Raw genomic sequence first — 16027 nt, 5'->3', positions numbered from 1 at the left:
GATTATCTTGAGGCACAACATGAGCTACCACAGCTATGCTGATAACACACAGCTGTATTTATCAATAGCACCTGAAGACCCCGATTCTCTTGATTCACTAACACAATGTCTGACTTGTATCTCAGAATGGATGAATAGTAACTTTCTCAAGTTAAATAAAGAGAAAACTGAATTCTTAGTGATTGGCAATAATGGATACAATGAGGCTATTAGAAATAAACTGGATACATTAGGATTAAAAGTCAAGACGGAGGTAAAAAGCTTAGGGGTAATTGTTGACTGTAATCTGAATTTTAAATTGCATATTAATCAGATCACTAGGACAGCATTTTTTCACTTAAGAAACACAGCTAAAGTTAGACCTCTTATATCACTGAAAGATGCTGAGAAATTAGTTCACGCGTTTGTTTTTAGTCGACTAGATTACTGTAACGCACTCCTCTCAGGACTGCCCAAAAAAGACAAATCAGTTCTGATGTCGCTACGCTGGTTACCTGTGTCATTCAGGATTGACTTTAAAATTCTGCTTATGGTTTATAAAGCCTTAAATAATCTCGCCCCATCGTATATATCGGAATGTCTGACACCTTATATTCCAAATCGTAACCTCAGATCCTCAAATGAGTGTCTCCTTAGAATTCCAAAAACAAATCTTAAAAGTGGTGAGGCGGCCTTCTGCTGTTATGCACCTAAAATCTGGAATCGTCTGCCAATAGGAATTCGCCGGGCTGATACGGTGGAGCACTTTAAAAAACTGCTGAAAACACATTATTTTAACATGGCTTTCTCATAATTTCACTGTAATCAATATCCTGATACTCTATATCTCCAACTCATTATAATAACTATTCATGGTGGCTCTAAAATCTGTACTAATCCCTACTCTCTCTTCTGTTTCCTTTTCCGGTATCCTTTTGCTGCTGGCTTGCGCCACCACTATCTACTCAAAGCACCGTGATGTTCCAACAATGATGGATAGATTAAAAACCAGAAGTCTGTATGACCATCAACATCAAGTGACTCTGTGAGAACCCTAACTACAAAGAGGACTATTTAATGTATGTTAGGTAGAATGCCCAGAGGGGACTGGGTGGTCCCGTGGCCTGGAACCCCTGCAGATTTTATTTTTTTTCTCCAGCTGTCTGGAGTTTTTTTCTGTTTTTTCTGTACACCCTGGCCATCGGACCTTACTCCTTTTCTATGTTAACTAATGTTGTCTTATTTTAATTTCTTATTTTGTCTTTTATTTTTATTTTCTTCAGTATGTAAAGCACTTTGAGCTACTTTTTGTATGAAAATGTGCTATATAAATAAATGTTGCTGTTGTTGTTGTTAAGGACAGTGCTGCCAAAGAGGAGAAGAGGAAGGCCTAAGATAAGGTTTATGGATGTGATGAGAGAGGACATGAAGGTGATGGGTGTAACAGAACAAGATGCAGAGGACAGAAAGATATAGAAGAAGATGAACCACTGTGGTGACCCCTAATGGGAGCAGCCGAAAGAAGAAGATATTAACAATTCTAATCATGACAAACTGGAAAATGGATAATTAAGTTTTATCTCTTTAAAAGGGTATTAAAACTTTCTAGTGATTAGAATAAACTTGATAGTAAACATCTATCAGAAGTTTAAAGCTGACAATGAGAAACAGTTAAAATGTCTCCCCTTTATTTAGTGGTTTCCCTTGTACGCACAAGTAAAGTTTTGTTTCTTTCTAGTATTCTCCATGGTTAGCTGAGAAAAAAAAAGGGCAGTGGAAAAGTAGAAATCGGAAGTAAAGTTTGAAAAACAAAATGAAAAGGAAACAAATAACTCTTAACAGCAGTTGCTATGCTTTTCCAAAGTCTAAAAATATAACCATCTAGATTCATGTCAAAAGTTCATTAGGCAAACAGGAAATACTAGAATGCAATATTTTAAAGGAAACATTCCAAACTATATTTCACACGCATGTAAGGGTGTACAGCAGAGCCATGTCTGACTAGAGTCTTTGTAAATTGATGACGGCTATAGTTATGCTCATCCAAAAGAGACATTTATTACTTTTAGCAATTAATAGTTGCAGTCCTGCATCAGATATGGCTTTACCTAAAGCTTATCTATTTATTTATTTATATTTAATAAACAGGACAATAATAAAAAGACATAACTAATACAACTTTAGCACAAATGTTTTATAGAAGGCGGATATCTAATTTTAGGGCTATTCTCTGCTTTTTTCTGATATACTGCTTTACTACCAGTGAGATCTCCTTGTGTTTCTAGTTGTTTTATCTGTGGCTGCTTTCAGTAATGCTGTAGCTGTTCTGACTTGCTTTTTCTGCATCTCTTTATTTTTTGTTGGACATTCAAGCGTATCACTACCCTAACCACACTGATATCAGCTTTCCTACGAAGACTTAGAGCACTGAGAATATCACCTGTGGGTAACCCCAATCTTAATTCCAAAAGCTACCTTTTTCTGGGAGTTCCTTTTTTGGTGTATCCTATAGTATAATTTCACATATTTTATGAAATCAAAACTGTGTATTTCCTCTGGAGACTCACTTTCTCACAATTCCCCTCTGCCTTACAAACATTGAACTTTGCCTTTCCATCAGGTCTGCTATTTTCTTAAAGCAGGGACACCACAGTACCACTAAACTCAAATATAAAGAATAACAAATTTTTCAGATGTAATGTCACCTGCAGCTATAATACAAGTATGTTGTGCATAAAAGTGGATCTTCACTCTTATTTAAATGCTGAAACAAATGGGCTGGGTATACTGGATTAATCTAGATATTACCTTCTGCTAAAGCATTTTCCAACAACAATAGTTTCCTGTTGAATGCTACACATTTAATGATTGTAGTGTTCACTCAATACTACAGACATTAATTAGAGAACACTGGAGGAAAATGTGGGGCTAAGTAATTTATAACTTTATACATAAATAAAAAAAACATTCTGCTCTAAAACAACACTTAAAGCTTAAGTAGCAAACTAAAAAATTGATTTATATGGTCATACTTCCTAGAAGGAGATCACTGAGTTCTAACTTGAAAAAGCCTGAATATTTTAATGAAAAGGACCAAGATTACAAACCAGAGGATCATGGGATAGACTATCGTATAAATGAATATAGTACAAAACTAGAATGACATACTGTAGCTCATAACAGAAACAAAATGGTGTCATATCATAATTAGAATAGCTTTAAACTTTACAACAACAAATGACAGAAAATAAATAACCACAGAAATGAATTCCTTTAAGTGAAAAAACCCAAAAAGGATACAAATGTTAGCCAAAAAGGCAACAGAAATTGAATTAAAAAATAAATAAAAATTTCAGTTATAATACTACTGATGAGGTTTGAATTAACTATGAAATGGTCACAGCTGCCTTACAATAAAATGTTAACAGCAGTAAATTCTGATTGATAAAAGTAAAAGAGCTAGCTATCATATATCATGCATAGAAAGAAAAAAAAACTTTCATTTTGCAGAAATTCAGATTGAAAGAAATCTGTGTTTTTGTGTTTCAACATTGCTTTGAATCTTCATTAACTAAAGGTAAAAACATTGTCGGAATAGCCCAGTTTTATGCATATTTAGCCAGCGCAAAGTTCAAGCCCTTCTAAATGCAGTCAGCATTGCTTTTCTAGTTATATATTTATCGCTTACCAAAAGAATATTTGGTTTTTGTAATTTGAATTACATGTAATTTTTACTCATCCTCTGTTGCATTTCAGTATATAAAACAATGGAAGAAATGTCATTTGCCTGACAAAAGTTTAAGTCACAATTAATTCATTTTGTATGTCTTTGGTGAGCACGTTTGAATCTTTTGTTTATGTTTATATTGCTATTCATGTGTATTATTTGTATTATTATGTATTCTTTGTCAGTACTGTTGATCATTTAGTTTCTGTGTGTCTATGTATTTTCTTTAAAATTCCTTGTATTTTGTGTTTCCCAGTTGGAACTGACAGCAGCTAGGGAGTCCTACCGTTTAACACAGTTCAATTCTATGTGTTAGGTGTGTTGGTGAGTTATCATGATCTTGTCAATTATTACTGAATTTTCTGTATTTCTGACCATTTTCTCTGTATTTGGACCTCTCTAGTGGATTGTGTTTTTAGACTGGTTTGCCTAGGAATTATCTATTTTTAGGCCCTCTTTTCATGCTTTTTTGCTTCTTGGAGCTCTTTGTTGTTGATTAATATTTTATTTATAAAGATTTGTCTTTTCTTGACTAGTCAAGGTTTGATCGTTCCTCCCATACCAACCCCCAGTGACCAGTTGAAGTGATTTTGGGACTATAATTTGCTTTCTTTGAAGGTCTCACACCAATTTGATGCTGCCGGATCGCAGCAATTAGATTTCTGAATGACATCTGCAAGTGGCAACATACAACGAGGCAAAACAAATAGTCCTAGCGAGATCTCAAGGGACATAACATAGTATTATTATCTGCTTTCTTTTTATTCTTTTATTTGCTTGATGCAGTTTGTTTTTAGTCTTTCAATTTTGATTCTAGAGTTTTAAATTTTACTTTTTTAATTTCTGTTATTACACAAATTGTTAATTATTTCTGAAATATATATATTTTTTTTACATCTATCTGACACTATTCTATGTTCATATGGGTGCAGCTAATTTGTTAATGGGTTTTTATGGTGACCAATGCTAGGTGCGCAGCACATAATGTCATGGGTGTAAAAAGGTCAGGCAATTTCTTTTTCAGATAATCTTAGACTATGGATAAAAAAAGACCAGTGAGGAGTCATGCGCTATAAGGTTTAGACTCTCTTGTTACTAGATTCCTGACTCTGATTCATCTGACAACAACTTTTGGTTCTTATTTTTGTATTATATTTGAAGACTAGGAGGCTCCACCCCATGCTCGCTTCGCTCGCCCACCCCCGGGTTTGGTTTACCGGATATACAATTTAAAGAGATTGTTATTTTCATGGGAATTGTTACATATGCTTTATTTTCACTTTTACTTTAAAACTTTTGTAAAAACAATACTTGTCCTGTATTTCCGGCCCAGGACGTGGTTGCTGCTGGCAAGCTGCGTGTTCTGCTTGTCACTTGTCGTTGTTTTTCGGAGCATTTTGAGTAGTGAGACAAGTGCTATATAAATGCAAAGAATTATTATTATTATTTTAAGAGCTGGGAGCACATGATGTGTTTCTGCCAAAAGCATTCCAACAACTGCTAGGTCAGATATCCGTAAACTTGTTTTAAATGTTGTCTCACTGCCTTGTCTCGCATGATGTTAAAGTGTCTCTCGCGGAACGTCAGATTGTCTTCCGAGAAGATCACATCTCATCTCCCTAGTCTCTCTCCCAAGATTTTTTTTTTTTTTTATAATAGAGAGATAGGTCAGACTCCTGGTTTCAGAATTAGGCTTGGCATTTTACTTACATTTAATTTTCTGGTTGCAGTTTAAAATTCTCATGGTGTCTCTCCTCAGAAATCACAGCAGATAGAAAGGAATAAGAGTACTGTCATCAGATTTTAGCATGAACAGAAAACAATTTGACAAGTGTAAAGTAAAATCAAAACTAAAATATAAACTGTGGATAAAAAACACTTAAAAGAAACACTCTTTACTTGCTTCAGTTAAATAGAGAGAAATTCAGTTTATCTCAGATACTCTTTGAGGCATTAAGCTGGCCATGCTTAAATTTTTAAATAAATGCAAGTAATTGTGGAAAAAGAAAACAATTAAATATCGAACTGTATTGCATTTAACTGGTTTTAATGTCAGTTAGAAAGGTTGATTTTAATAATAATACTAATATCCTTATTCATACAGCACCTTATCATACATTTACACGCAATTCAAGGTACATTATTTAATTATTATTTAATTATTGTTTCATTATGTTTAAAAAATAATTTTACTTCAAGAAACCCTTGAACACATATCTGTATTAAATTGTACCCTTAATGAAAAAGGTAATGAAAAGCAAGAGAAGATCAGAATATTGATGAACAAAACAGAAATACATAACCAGGAGCGGGGTATATTTTTTTACTTTCAAACCATATCCCAGACTGAAAAGCTCTACAGACTCCTTCCTTATTATGTACTTTTCTGCCAATAATATCACAGAAACATAAAAAAGCTTTATATTGTAAAGCCAAATAAGACAAGGTAAAAGTTGTTTAATTATGAAAGTTACACTAAGTTACTTATTCTCTGAAGTAATGTTATACGTTTCATTTTAGCAAAATCAAGCCATAACTCAATTAAAGGTTTAATGGAAATACTATTCATGGAAAAAGATGAATATATATTTATAAAAAGCCAGAAATTGCATTTACTGATTATCTTCCTTTCATCAATAACATATTTAATATTCATTATATTCCATTTGTCTGTACTTGGAAAATAAGACTAGTGTTTGAAGTCTGTATTAGGTCACTGTAAATCTATTACTTAATTCTTAATGATTTCCTGCTTCTGGAAATAGAACTACAACCACATCCTGAAGTGCCAATATCCAGAGCAATTTGAGTTAGGAAGTTTGAAACAGAAGGCAATATTTTACGTTTTTAATTTGTGTGGTCTACACTTATCAAGCAGGAGTTATTCCCTGTTCTGAAAAGGTCTATACTTTTATTTTCCTTGGTTGTGTCAAAGTTTTATAAAAAGTAGTGCATTGTTATAATGCAACATTACTGATTTGAAAAAAGGGATCTTTGCTAAACGTTTGCTAAAATATCTTCTATAAGAAAAAGTAACTTCATTTCATTGTGTGTATCCTGCGTATCCAGGAAAAAAACCTCTGCGTTTTTCCCAGTTGATTCTGGAGTTTGTCAGGGTGTGTTCTGCTACTACTCTGTTCGATGCTTGCCAAAGATGCTGTGATCTTTGTGGAGTCAATTGAGGCTCTGATCAGGATGCTTGACAGACTGAGCGAGGGGTCTGAGTGTCTGGGCTTGCGAGTGTCCTGGATAAAAACCAAGATCCAGGCATTTAATGATCTCTTGGGTACAGCCATCAGCAGCAGTGTTTCTGTCTGCAGAGAGAGTGTCAACCTTGTCAAGAGATTCACTTACCTCATGTCTCTGGTGACACTTCCTATGAGGTCAGTAGACGAATTAGGAGAGCATGAGGGGTTTATGAGGTCACTGGGAAGGGGTGTGTGGCACTCCTGCTATTTGTGCAAAAAGACGAATCTCCAAGTCTTTAGAGTCCTGGTGCTTCATGTTTTGCTATATGGTTGCAAGACAAGGACGCTATCCAGTGATCCACCTGAGACGAAGACTGGACTCCTTCAGTTCTGTGTCTCTTTGGAGAATCCTTGGTTACCACTGGTTTGACTTTGCGTACAATGGGCAGCTGCTCACAGAGTCTCGAATGAGGGACATTACCTGCATTATGAGGGAGTATCAGTTACAGTATTACGGCCATGTGGCGTGATTCCCTGAGGGTGTTCCAGCTCGCAGAATCCTGATTGTTAAGGACATGAGTGGCTGGACCAGGCCAAGATAACGCCCACGTAACACCTGGTTGCAGCAGACAGTTGTCATTTCCCGAGGGTGGGAGTGGAACGCATGTCTGCCTGGGGGGTTTACAACTGGGATCCTGAGCTGTTTCGTCATGTGGTGGGTGTGGCAATGCACTATACCCGTGCATGCTTCCCAACCTGACCTCACCTGTGTGTATCCAATTGGAAAGTGAACATTTTTTTCCCATTGAAAACATAAGACACTAATTAACTCAATACAATTCTTTAAGGCTGGATGAATCCCCAATCTTACCCATGAGTTGAAAAATATTAGTGTATTTTTGCTTTTTTCTAAAGAATTGCTCAGGAAGGAAGATAGACCACTACCTAAATTGTGCCAGCATATCCATTTTCAAATAGGTCATACTTATGCAGGGACAATTAACGATGAGGAAAAGTATAAATCATTATGGTAATGCATATTTCACTGCTTGCTGAGTGACGTGACAAGACTACTTGGCAAGCAAAACCCAACCTGTCTCAAAACCAGGTGTTCAGCTCATTAGTTTGAAACTGTCTTTCTGCTCCAACTATGTAGTATCTCAGAATAAAACTATGTGCCTAAACCTAATTTTTAATGTCATGGTCAAAATGTCATACTTTGTTCAAGGTTCAAGATTCAAGAGTATTTATTGTCATTTCATCCATATACAGTAGTGCAGTATACAGTGAAATGAAACAACGTTCCTCCAGGACCACGGTGCTACATAGAACACAACGAAGACACATAATATATAACAAGGTGCACATATAACAAGGTGCATGTGAGTCAAATATGCAAACATGTGCAACCATGTGCAACATTGCAAAGCAGAACACATATATCAGATATCAGATCGGTCCATGAGTGTTCAGGAATCTGACTGCTTGTGGGGAAAAGCTGGTACACATTCTGTTGGTAAGGGTCCGAATGCTTTAACTTTTTTCCACAGAAGTGTAAACAGTGAGTGTGCAGGGTGTGTTGGGTCATTCACAATGCTGGTTGCTTTGCGGATGCAGTGTTTGGTGTAAATGTCCATGATGGAAGGAAGCGAGACACAGATGATCTTCTCGGCTGTCTTCACTATCTGTTGTACGGCTTCACAATCCCTGACCGTGTAATTTCCAAACCAGACAGTGATGCAGTTGCTCAGGATGCTCTCTATGGTTCCTCTGTAGAATGTTGTTAGAATAGCTGGTGGAAGATGGGCTTTTCTCAGCCTACACAGGAAATAGAACGGGTGCTGGGCTTTTGTTTTTTGTTTATGAACCAATGCAATACAAAGCCATCTTCTGAGCCTTGATAAGGTTGCATAATTTAATGGCTTTTCAATTTATTGCTACAGGAATTCAAAACAGCTGCTGCCTCACAGTTAGGAGACCCGGGTTTCGCTTCCCGGGTTCTCCCTGTGTGGAGTTTGCATGGTGTCTGTGTGGGTTTCCTCTCATAGTCCAAAGACATGCTGGTTAGGAGGACTGGCGATTCTAAATTGGCCCTAATGTGTGCTTGGTGTGTTTGTGTGTGTCCTGCGGTGGGTTGACACCCTGCCCAGGATTGGTTCCTGTGTTAGCTGGGATTGGCTCCAGCAGACCCCCGTGACCCTGTGTTTGGATTCAGCGGGTTGGAAAATGGATGGATGGAGTTTGTGTGTGTTTTACAAAGGACTGGCTATTTCCTTGGGTTAAATGTTCTGTGATCCGTTACTGTATTGTAAAAAGGGCTCATAAATGGGTGGATACATTCATTCAGTCTTACAATATTTAGGGATACGCAATATGTGAGTATATCCCACAGCATGTAGGAACGTATGAAAGCCAAAGTAAAGTTTACTATTTCTATTAATTTCAAAAGGAATTAATAACACAGTCATTAAAACAAATGTAAAATGTAAATTTTGGTAATTCTGAAAAGAAGGGTCTATTGGAGGAGTCACTTACTTAATTTCTTGGAAGTCAATCTGTTTCATTGTTATGCAGGCTAACAATATTTTCAACACCGTCCAGTCAAATTAGGGGGTGGGTCGGGTTGGGGAAGGGTCAGAGTGAACTTTGAGTCGCTCTGCAGTGCAGGGCTTCAGGAAATCAGGTCCCGCAGCTCGTCGTCTGCTTTACCATGTCTCAATATACGTTCGAGTCGCTTGAGAAAACTCTAGAAAAATACATTCCAGCAGATGAGTTAGCAGAAATAAAGCGGATCGTGTTCGGCAAAGAAACCAAGTAAGAAGCTCTAAAGTTCTGTTAAAGCGCACCGAGTGCCTACAAGTCCCATTGACCACAGTGGTTTATTTTCAACGACCGGTCGGGTACTGCGGCTCATGTTGCTCATGGGAAATGTATTTTACTATGATCTGTATACTAAAGGAGGCGTTGTCGTGATTAGACATACTTTTAAAAGCACAGTATACGCACTGATATTAAATTACAGCATTCGTAGGCACAGACAGTAAAACAATAGCAATAATCGGATCACAAAAGTAATAACAATAATAGGATCTGTAGTTAGGGGCTTGTAACCAGAAGAATGGTACTCGGCAGCGTCAGTTTCTCTTTTTTTTTGCAGTTAAAGTCCGCTAGCTTTGTAACGAGGGCACGTTGGGAACAACGGTTGCTTACATTCTTGGCCTCTTTGATTACATGTAGGCTAACTGACACCACGTTCAGTACGTAAAATATTCTAGAGGGAACAACAACTTGATACTTCACTCAATGAAGGACCCAATGGAGAGCCTCGTAAAAGTAATTGTCGAAAACTATTAAAGTATTTGAAATTCGTTTATTTTTAGTTTTAAACATGAATTGAAATAATATCCCTCTATCTCGGGTCAAAAATGTGATTATAGTTTTTGTAACCTTCTGCGTAATATCATACTAGATTTATCGAGTTAGAGGTCTATTCGGGAATCATTTTCAGGAGGAGGCGTTGCAGAATTAACTTTGGCGGCGGCAGCCAACAGCATTGAAGTACGTTAACTCGGACTGATTCACACTGAGCTATGTAAACTGCTAATGTTTAGGCACAGATAGATGATTTACAATTGAGGCATTTCTATGCCCATGGCTCAGCAAGACTGGAAAAGAAGCCAACTGCTTTGTTTAAAAAAAGAAAAGTTTAACTTGAGAACTGAATGTACTTCATACATGTGTAAATAAGTTACTAAATGGGCGCCTTAACTGATTAAAAGTAACTCAAAGATCATGAAGGATCGAAAGCTCAGCATACATGATATTTTTACAATGCCCGGGTATAGATGGACTGATGAGCTTTGAGGGACTGAATGTTCTCTGCAAAATTGTTTTATTATTCAAATATTTTATCAAAAGGTTCTGTAAGTGCTAACAACTTGAAAACGGATGAGTCAATAGTCTAAATCACGATATGAATGTAGGTATGCATAGTCCTTAGTAAACATCACAAAAACACTTGCTGAGTAATCTCAACAGCTTATAACAGCATTTTGATAGGAATAAATACAAATTTATATAAGCTATTTTTTGTTATTAAAAACAAAACACCGACAAAATGGAAATAATACACAGCCATAATTACAATAACAAATATTACATATGGCCATATGTTTTTTTGGTTTACAATAATTTAGGATATGTATCAAATAACTGTCTAGAGAAGAACTTCCAAGGCAGTGGTTTCCAACCTTTTTTTGGCCATGCCCCACCTAGGCCTCTCTAAAATCATGATGTCCACCACTGTAACATATAACTTATTCTTATTATTACCTATTCAAAAAGTGAACTCCTACTCACGTGGAGAAACCCCATTATGTCATTAATTTGGTCTAAACAAGCTTCCAAAGAACACTGAAACAAAAGAAGGAAAGGAGAGTTGAAGTACTGAAAAAAAATCACTAAGAAATTGTTAAAAAAAATATATATATATATAATATGAAGTAATATGAAAATACAGCAAATGCAGTTTTGAAAACATATAATAAGAGACGTGATATTCATAAATATAAAATAACTTTAATGACAACTTTTTCTGTAATATTTTGATCATTTTGTATTTTTGTTATATTGCAAAATTTTATAATTATTGTTACAATTCAATTCAATTATTTTAATGGTAAAAACGATTTCTAAGTAGAATAACTCAAGCCGGTTGTAAAATCATAAATTAAAGGGTTCTTCACTATCCCTTCTATGTTTATATAAATATATAAATGTCTCTGTAAAAAATAAAAATTATTTGTTTATTTATTTCTATCATTTCTAACAGTGAATTTCTGTTTTTACATTTTATAAATTGTTTAACATACCTAAATTCTCAAATTGCCCCACTAAAAAATCTAATTTGCCCCCAGTGGGGCATGCACCCCACGTTGGGAATCACTGTTCCAAGGCTTTTAAATTCTGATTGTTCTTGTATTGGCTACACAGTGTAATATTTTTTCTTTGCTCTGTAAAATGCCCTCGCTCAATATGAACATCCATATGAAAGATGCTATATAAAGTAAAGATTGCTTTGTTGGCTTTTCTTAATTGGTGATATTGATCATTAGTCTAGCCAAACTGCCACATTACTTTTTTGGCCCTGAAGAATTTATGTGAAAAATACTAGATTAATTACACAAATGCTTCAAATGTTTTTCTTTTAGTTATGAAAAATATTTTTGTCTTTTTTTACCAGAGTATGACAAAATGGTAAAATTATAATGACAGATGAGGTAATTGTCAATTTATATTAAAGTACATTTGGCCTTAACTGATTTGATGACTGATTGCTAGTTATTAGAGAATTCCTCAGGTTAGAATTGCTAATCAAAGGTTGCAACTGACAACAGTCTTTCACTGTCCTTCTTTTCAAAAACTCAGTTATGTAAGGCATATTTGACTTCAAAGTATGCACTTGTGATTAATGAGAAATTATTTCCTAAGGAACCTTGGTTGCCTCATCACTGAAAACTATAAAAAAAAAAAAAACTCTAGGGACCGGTCAGGGTCATACACTGTCCTTGCACCTAATATGAGTCTTTTGTTTTTCTTCCTGTATCTTAAAGGTTTGTAAAGATGTTATCTATTGTCATTAGTACAATACAAATATTGGAATAATAAAGGGCCTTTTCTTATCCTCAGAAGGCTTGATTTACCAAAATGTGCTACTAAAGCTGCTGATGAGCGCAACTTTGAACTGGAAGGATATAGATTTGAAGCTTCTATCGAACAATTACGCCCCCCTCGATGTATTCGAGTGGGTCTTATTCAAAATCAGATTGTGCTTCCTACAGATGCTCCTGTTAGAGATCAGGTGAGTACAGCAATTGTCTCAGATATTCTGTTACAAGAGAACATTTATAAAGTGCTCATTTGTGTATAACTGTTCTAAGCATATTGGCACTTTGGCTGACATTGTTACCTCATTGCTACAGTGCCTTGGCTTTGAATCCTAGCCTAGGCACTGCCTGTGTTGAATTACATCTTTCAGCAGGTACACCAGCTTTCTTTCCACATTCCTAGTTGGGTTTATTGACAACTGTGAATATTTTCAATGTAGTAGGTGACTATGGGTATGTGCAGGAGTATGCCCTTTAGTAAACGTGTATCCTTTCCAGGGTTGTTTTTTACTTTGTGCCTAGTGCTAGGGTCCTGATCTGAAAGCATACGTCTGTTAGAAGATGGATGTCCAAGGCATCATGAGATTATGGGTTCAAATCCCCCAAAATACACTTTCTGACCCTGAGCAAGTCACTTCACACACCTGTGCTACAATAGAAATGTAACCAATTGTATCTGAAATGTTGTAAGTTGCTTCGGATAAAAGCATCAGCCACATAAATAAATGTAAATGTATCATGTCTGCTTGTAAAGCACATTTCAAAATAAAAAGACCCCCTTCCCCAACCACCCAATTCGGGAGATAGGTAGTTGGGTTGTGATGTTGGACTGTAAATCATAAAGCTGAAGGTTCAATCCACACTTACTCTGTGACCCTAAGTGAGTCCATATACTGTATACATGGGAACAACTGTAATATAATTCTTTGTAAGAGTGGGCATGGTTTTCATTATTAAAGGTGCTTGTAAAATAAATGATTTTGTCTCTTTAGATATATTTTTCATATTATTATATTGATCCCTATGAGACTGACTAGATTGTAAAGTAAATCATTTTTGTATGCTGCAATGTCATGTAGTTAATGCATAAAGTTTTACATATTTATGTTTTTGACAAGTGACAATGTTACACTTGTGTAGCCTCTGCTTCTGTTCCAGTGAATACGTTTTCAGTATTTTAGTTGTAGCCATACAATGCATTTTATTACTTTTTTGACATTTTTTTTAACTAAGGCCAAGCTTACTGCGTGAATGTGAAATACATATAAAAAAGTTGTTTTTTTTTTTTGTTTTTCTTACTAAAACATACACCATATCATGGTATAAAATACAACAAATAACATTTCAAAACCACTGAATCCAATTCAGGGTAACAGCAGGGCCAGGAATAATCCTGGTGAGCATATAGTGCAGACAGAAAGCAACACTGGACAAAGTAACAGACCATCACATAGCCTACTTGCATAATCACCCACACTTGAATGGGAAAACATGTAACAAATGACAGTTTTTTATGTTTCTGAAATTCTGAGTATATGTTTCTCTTTAGTGAATTTTAAACTAAGGAAATATGAATGGACCATAGCATGAGACCTCAGGCCTCTTATTGAAAAATGTTGCAAAGTGCAAAACATTAGACTATAAATAAGCTTAAGAACACATTCTTATCTCATTGTGATGCAGTATTTTCTATGACTTCATGATTCTGAAATGTACTAGATGTGGCAGATGATTCAGTCTTCTTATATGAATAGTTAAATTACAGCCAATATTTTGAAGCAGTATTTTGTCTAGAAAAGAAAGAAAGAAAACTCTTAACAATTCTCTCTGTATTTCATCTGCAGACTGCTGCCTTGCACAAGCGTATTGAAGAAATTGTAGAGGTGGCAGCCATGTGTGGAGTCAATATTGTCTGTTTTCAGGAAGCCTGGAGTAAGTAAATGAATGCAAGATCTTAAAAAAGAGTTTTTTAATAGGTGTTCCATCAGCTACTATGTTGCAATAAACTAAACATTTTTCAGAAGCTTTTTGAATTTTAAGCTACTACACATTCCTGAATTTTCAGGCTTTTGTAATGATTAACTTAATTTTATTTTTTAAATAAAAAATTTAAATTAATTTCCTTTGGGGTTACTTGAGTGACTCTTAGTTTGGCTTGCTGTTGAAAGGAAACATTTTCATGCTGTGGGACTTGTTTGGCACACAATTCTTGCTGTACGTGACATCATACCACAAGTTGCAAGCCATCCTTTTTCCTCTGAGGATCATATCTTATACAGCAGCTGTTTTGATAGTAAACAATTTAAACTTAGCACAAAAACACCAAATACAAATGTTAACTTACATTTTATGTGTAAACTTCAAGAATGTTTCTAAAAATCATTTATATTGTGCCAACTCTGAGTACTGAAAAGGAAATAATGAAAACTGCATAAAACTTAATAATAGACTGAAAATGAGTAGGGCAACAATGGCTGAAGAGCAATGAAATAAAGAGGCTTGATTTCAAGTGCCGTATAACATGTATTCAACCAGACCTATATTGTCTGTTAAGTTAGGACTCCCTGTAATATTTGACAATCTGCCTTTTCATGCATTGTTTTTCTTTTTTTTTTATTACAGATTTTAAACCCATAAAACATATTTTGTCTAAAATAAAATGCTGACTAAATTTATTTTAAAAGCAACCCTGCTCAGGGTAAGCAGTCTTGAAAATGGATGGATGGATGAATACTAAGTGTTTTTTGTTAGTTGTGCACGTCACATATTTTGCGTAAAAAGTGCACTTTGTAGTGACAGCGTTTTTAACTAAAAAATAGATTTCATTACTTTTACTTCACAACACATTAGTTTTCACAACAAAAGTATCGTACTAAAAATAATTCAGTACTGAAGCAGACTTTATCTCATTTATTATCATATTAAAATACATAAATGTTACTGTAACAAAATAATTTTTGATTAATCAAATTCAAATACACTTTAATTCATTAATTCTAGCCTTCTTAAAAATCTTTAATGTCAATAAAAGTTTTAATTATCTCAACACAGATTATGGTTTACAACCTTTTCCCAAACACTGTACTGTACATGGAATTTGTCGCACATTATTAACATCACTGCATTCTCATAACATTTGGATATGTTGATAACAGAAACTAGCTTCTTGCTTTCTGGTTAGTAATTATTATCATTATTTTTAAAGTAGGGTATTTATTTAATACCTTTTGAAGCAGCATATTCTGTCTCCTGCAATTTTAATATGGAATTTATTAACTTAATAATACAAACAGTGCATAACCATATTTAGGTGTGAACAACAACTTAAAAATTGTATAATGCCACTGGCATTCAATGAAAATTACCTTTCATACAAAGAGGACTGTAATTATAAAAGAGCCCCCTGCTCGCATCGTTTGCCAACCCCTGGTCGGATGCCACATGCTAGCCACTATGCGGCTGTGCCG

The 16027-nt window shown here is 35.3% G+C and overlaps 1 protein-coding gene and 1 long non-coding RNA gene across 2 annotated transcripts in view; one reads left to right on the top strand and one right to left on the bottom strand.

The window, feature by feature from the left end:
- LOC120540940 overlaps positions 1–16027 on the bottom strand; it is a 57479-nt gene that overhangs the window by 15889 nt on the left and 25563 nt on the right. The window lies entirely within an intron of this gene.
- Positions 9527–16027, top strand: part of upb1 (ureidopropionase, beta) — a 35454-nt gene continuing 28953 nt past the window's right edge. The window contains exons 1-3 of the mRNA XM_039772136.1: positions 9527–9708; positions 12583–12754; positions 14405–14492. Of these exons, the coding sequence (XP_039628070.1) occupies positions 9605–9708; positions 12583–12754; positions 14405–14492 (364 nt within the window). The 5' untranslated portion in view covers positions 9527–9604. The remainder of the gene's footprint in view (positions 9709–12582; positions 12755–14404; positions 14493–16027) is intronic.

This window comes from Polypterus senegalus, chromosome 12, assembly GCF_016835505.1.
Source record: "Polypterus senegalus isolate Bchr_013 chromosome 12, ASM1683550v1, whole genome shotgun sequence".
Lineage (NCBI taxonomy): Eukaryota > Metazoa > Chordata > Cladistia > Polypteriformes > Polypteridae > Polypterus > Polypterus senegalus.
The sequence above is the reverse complement of the archived record's forward strand: the minus strand, read 5'-3'. Positions and strand labels throughout refer to the sequence as shown.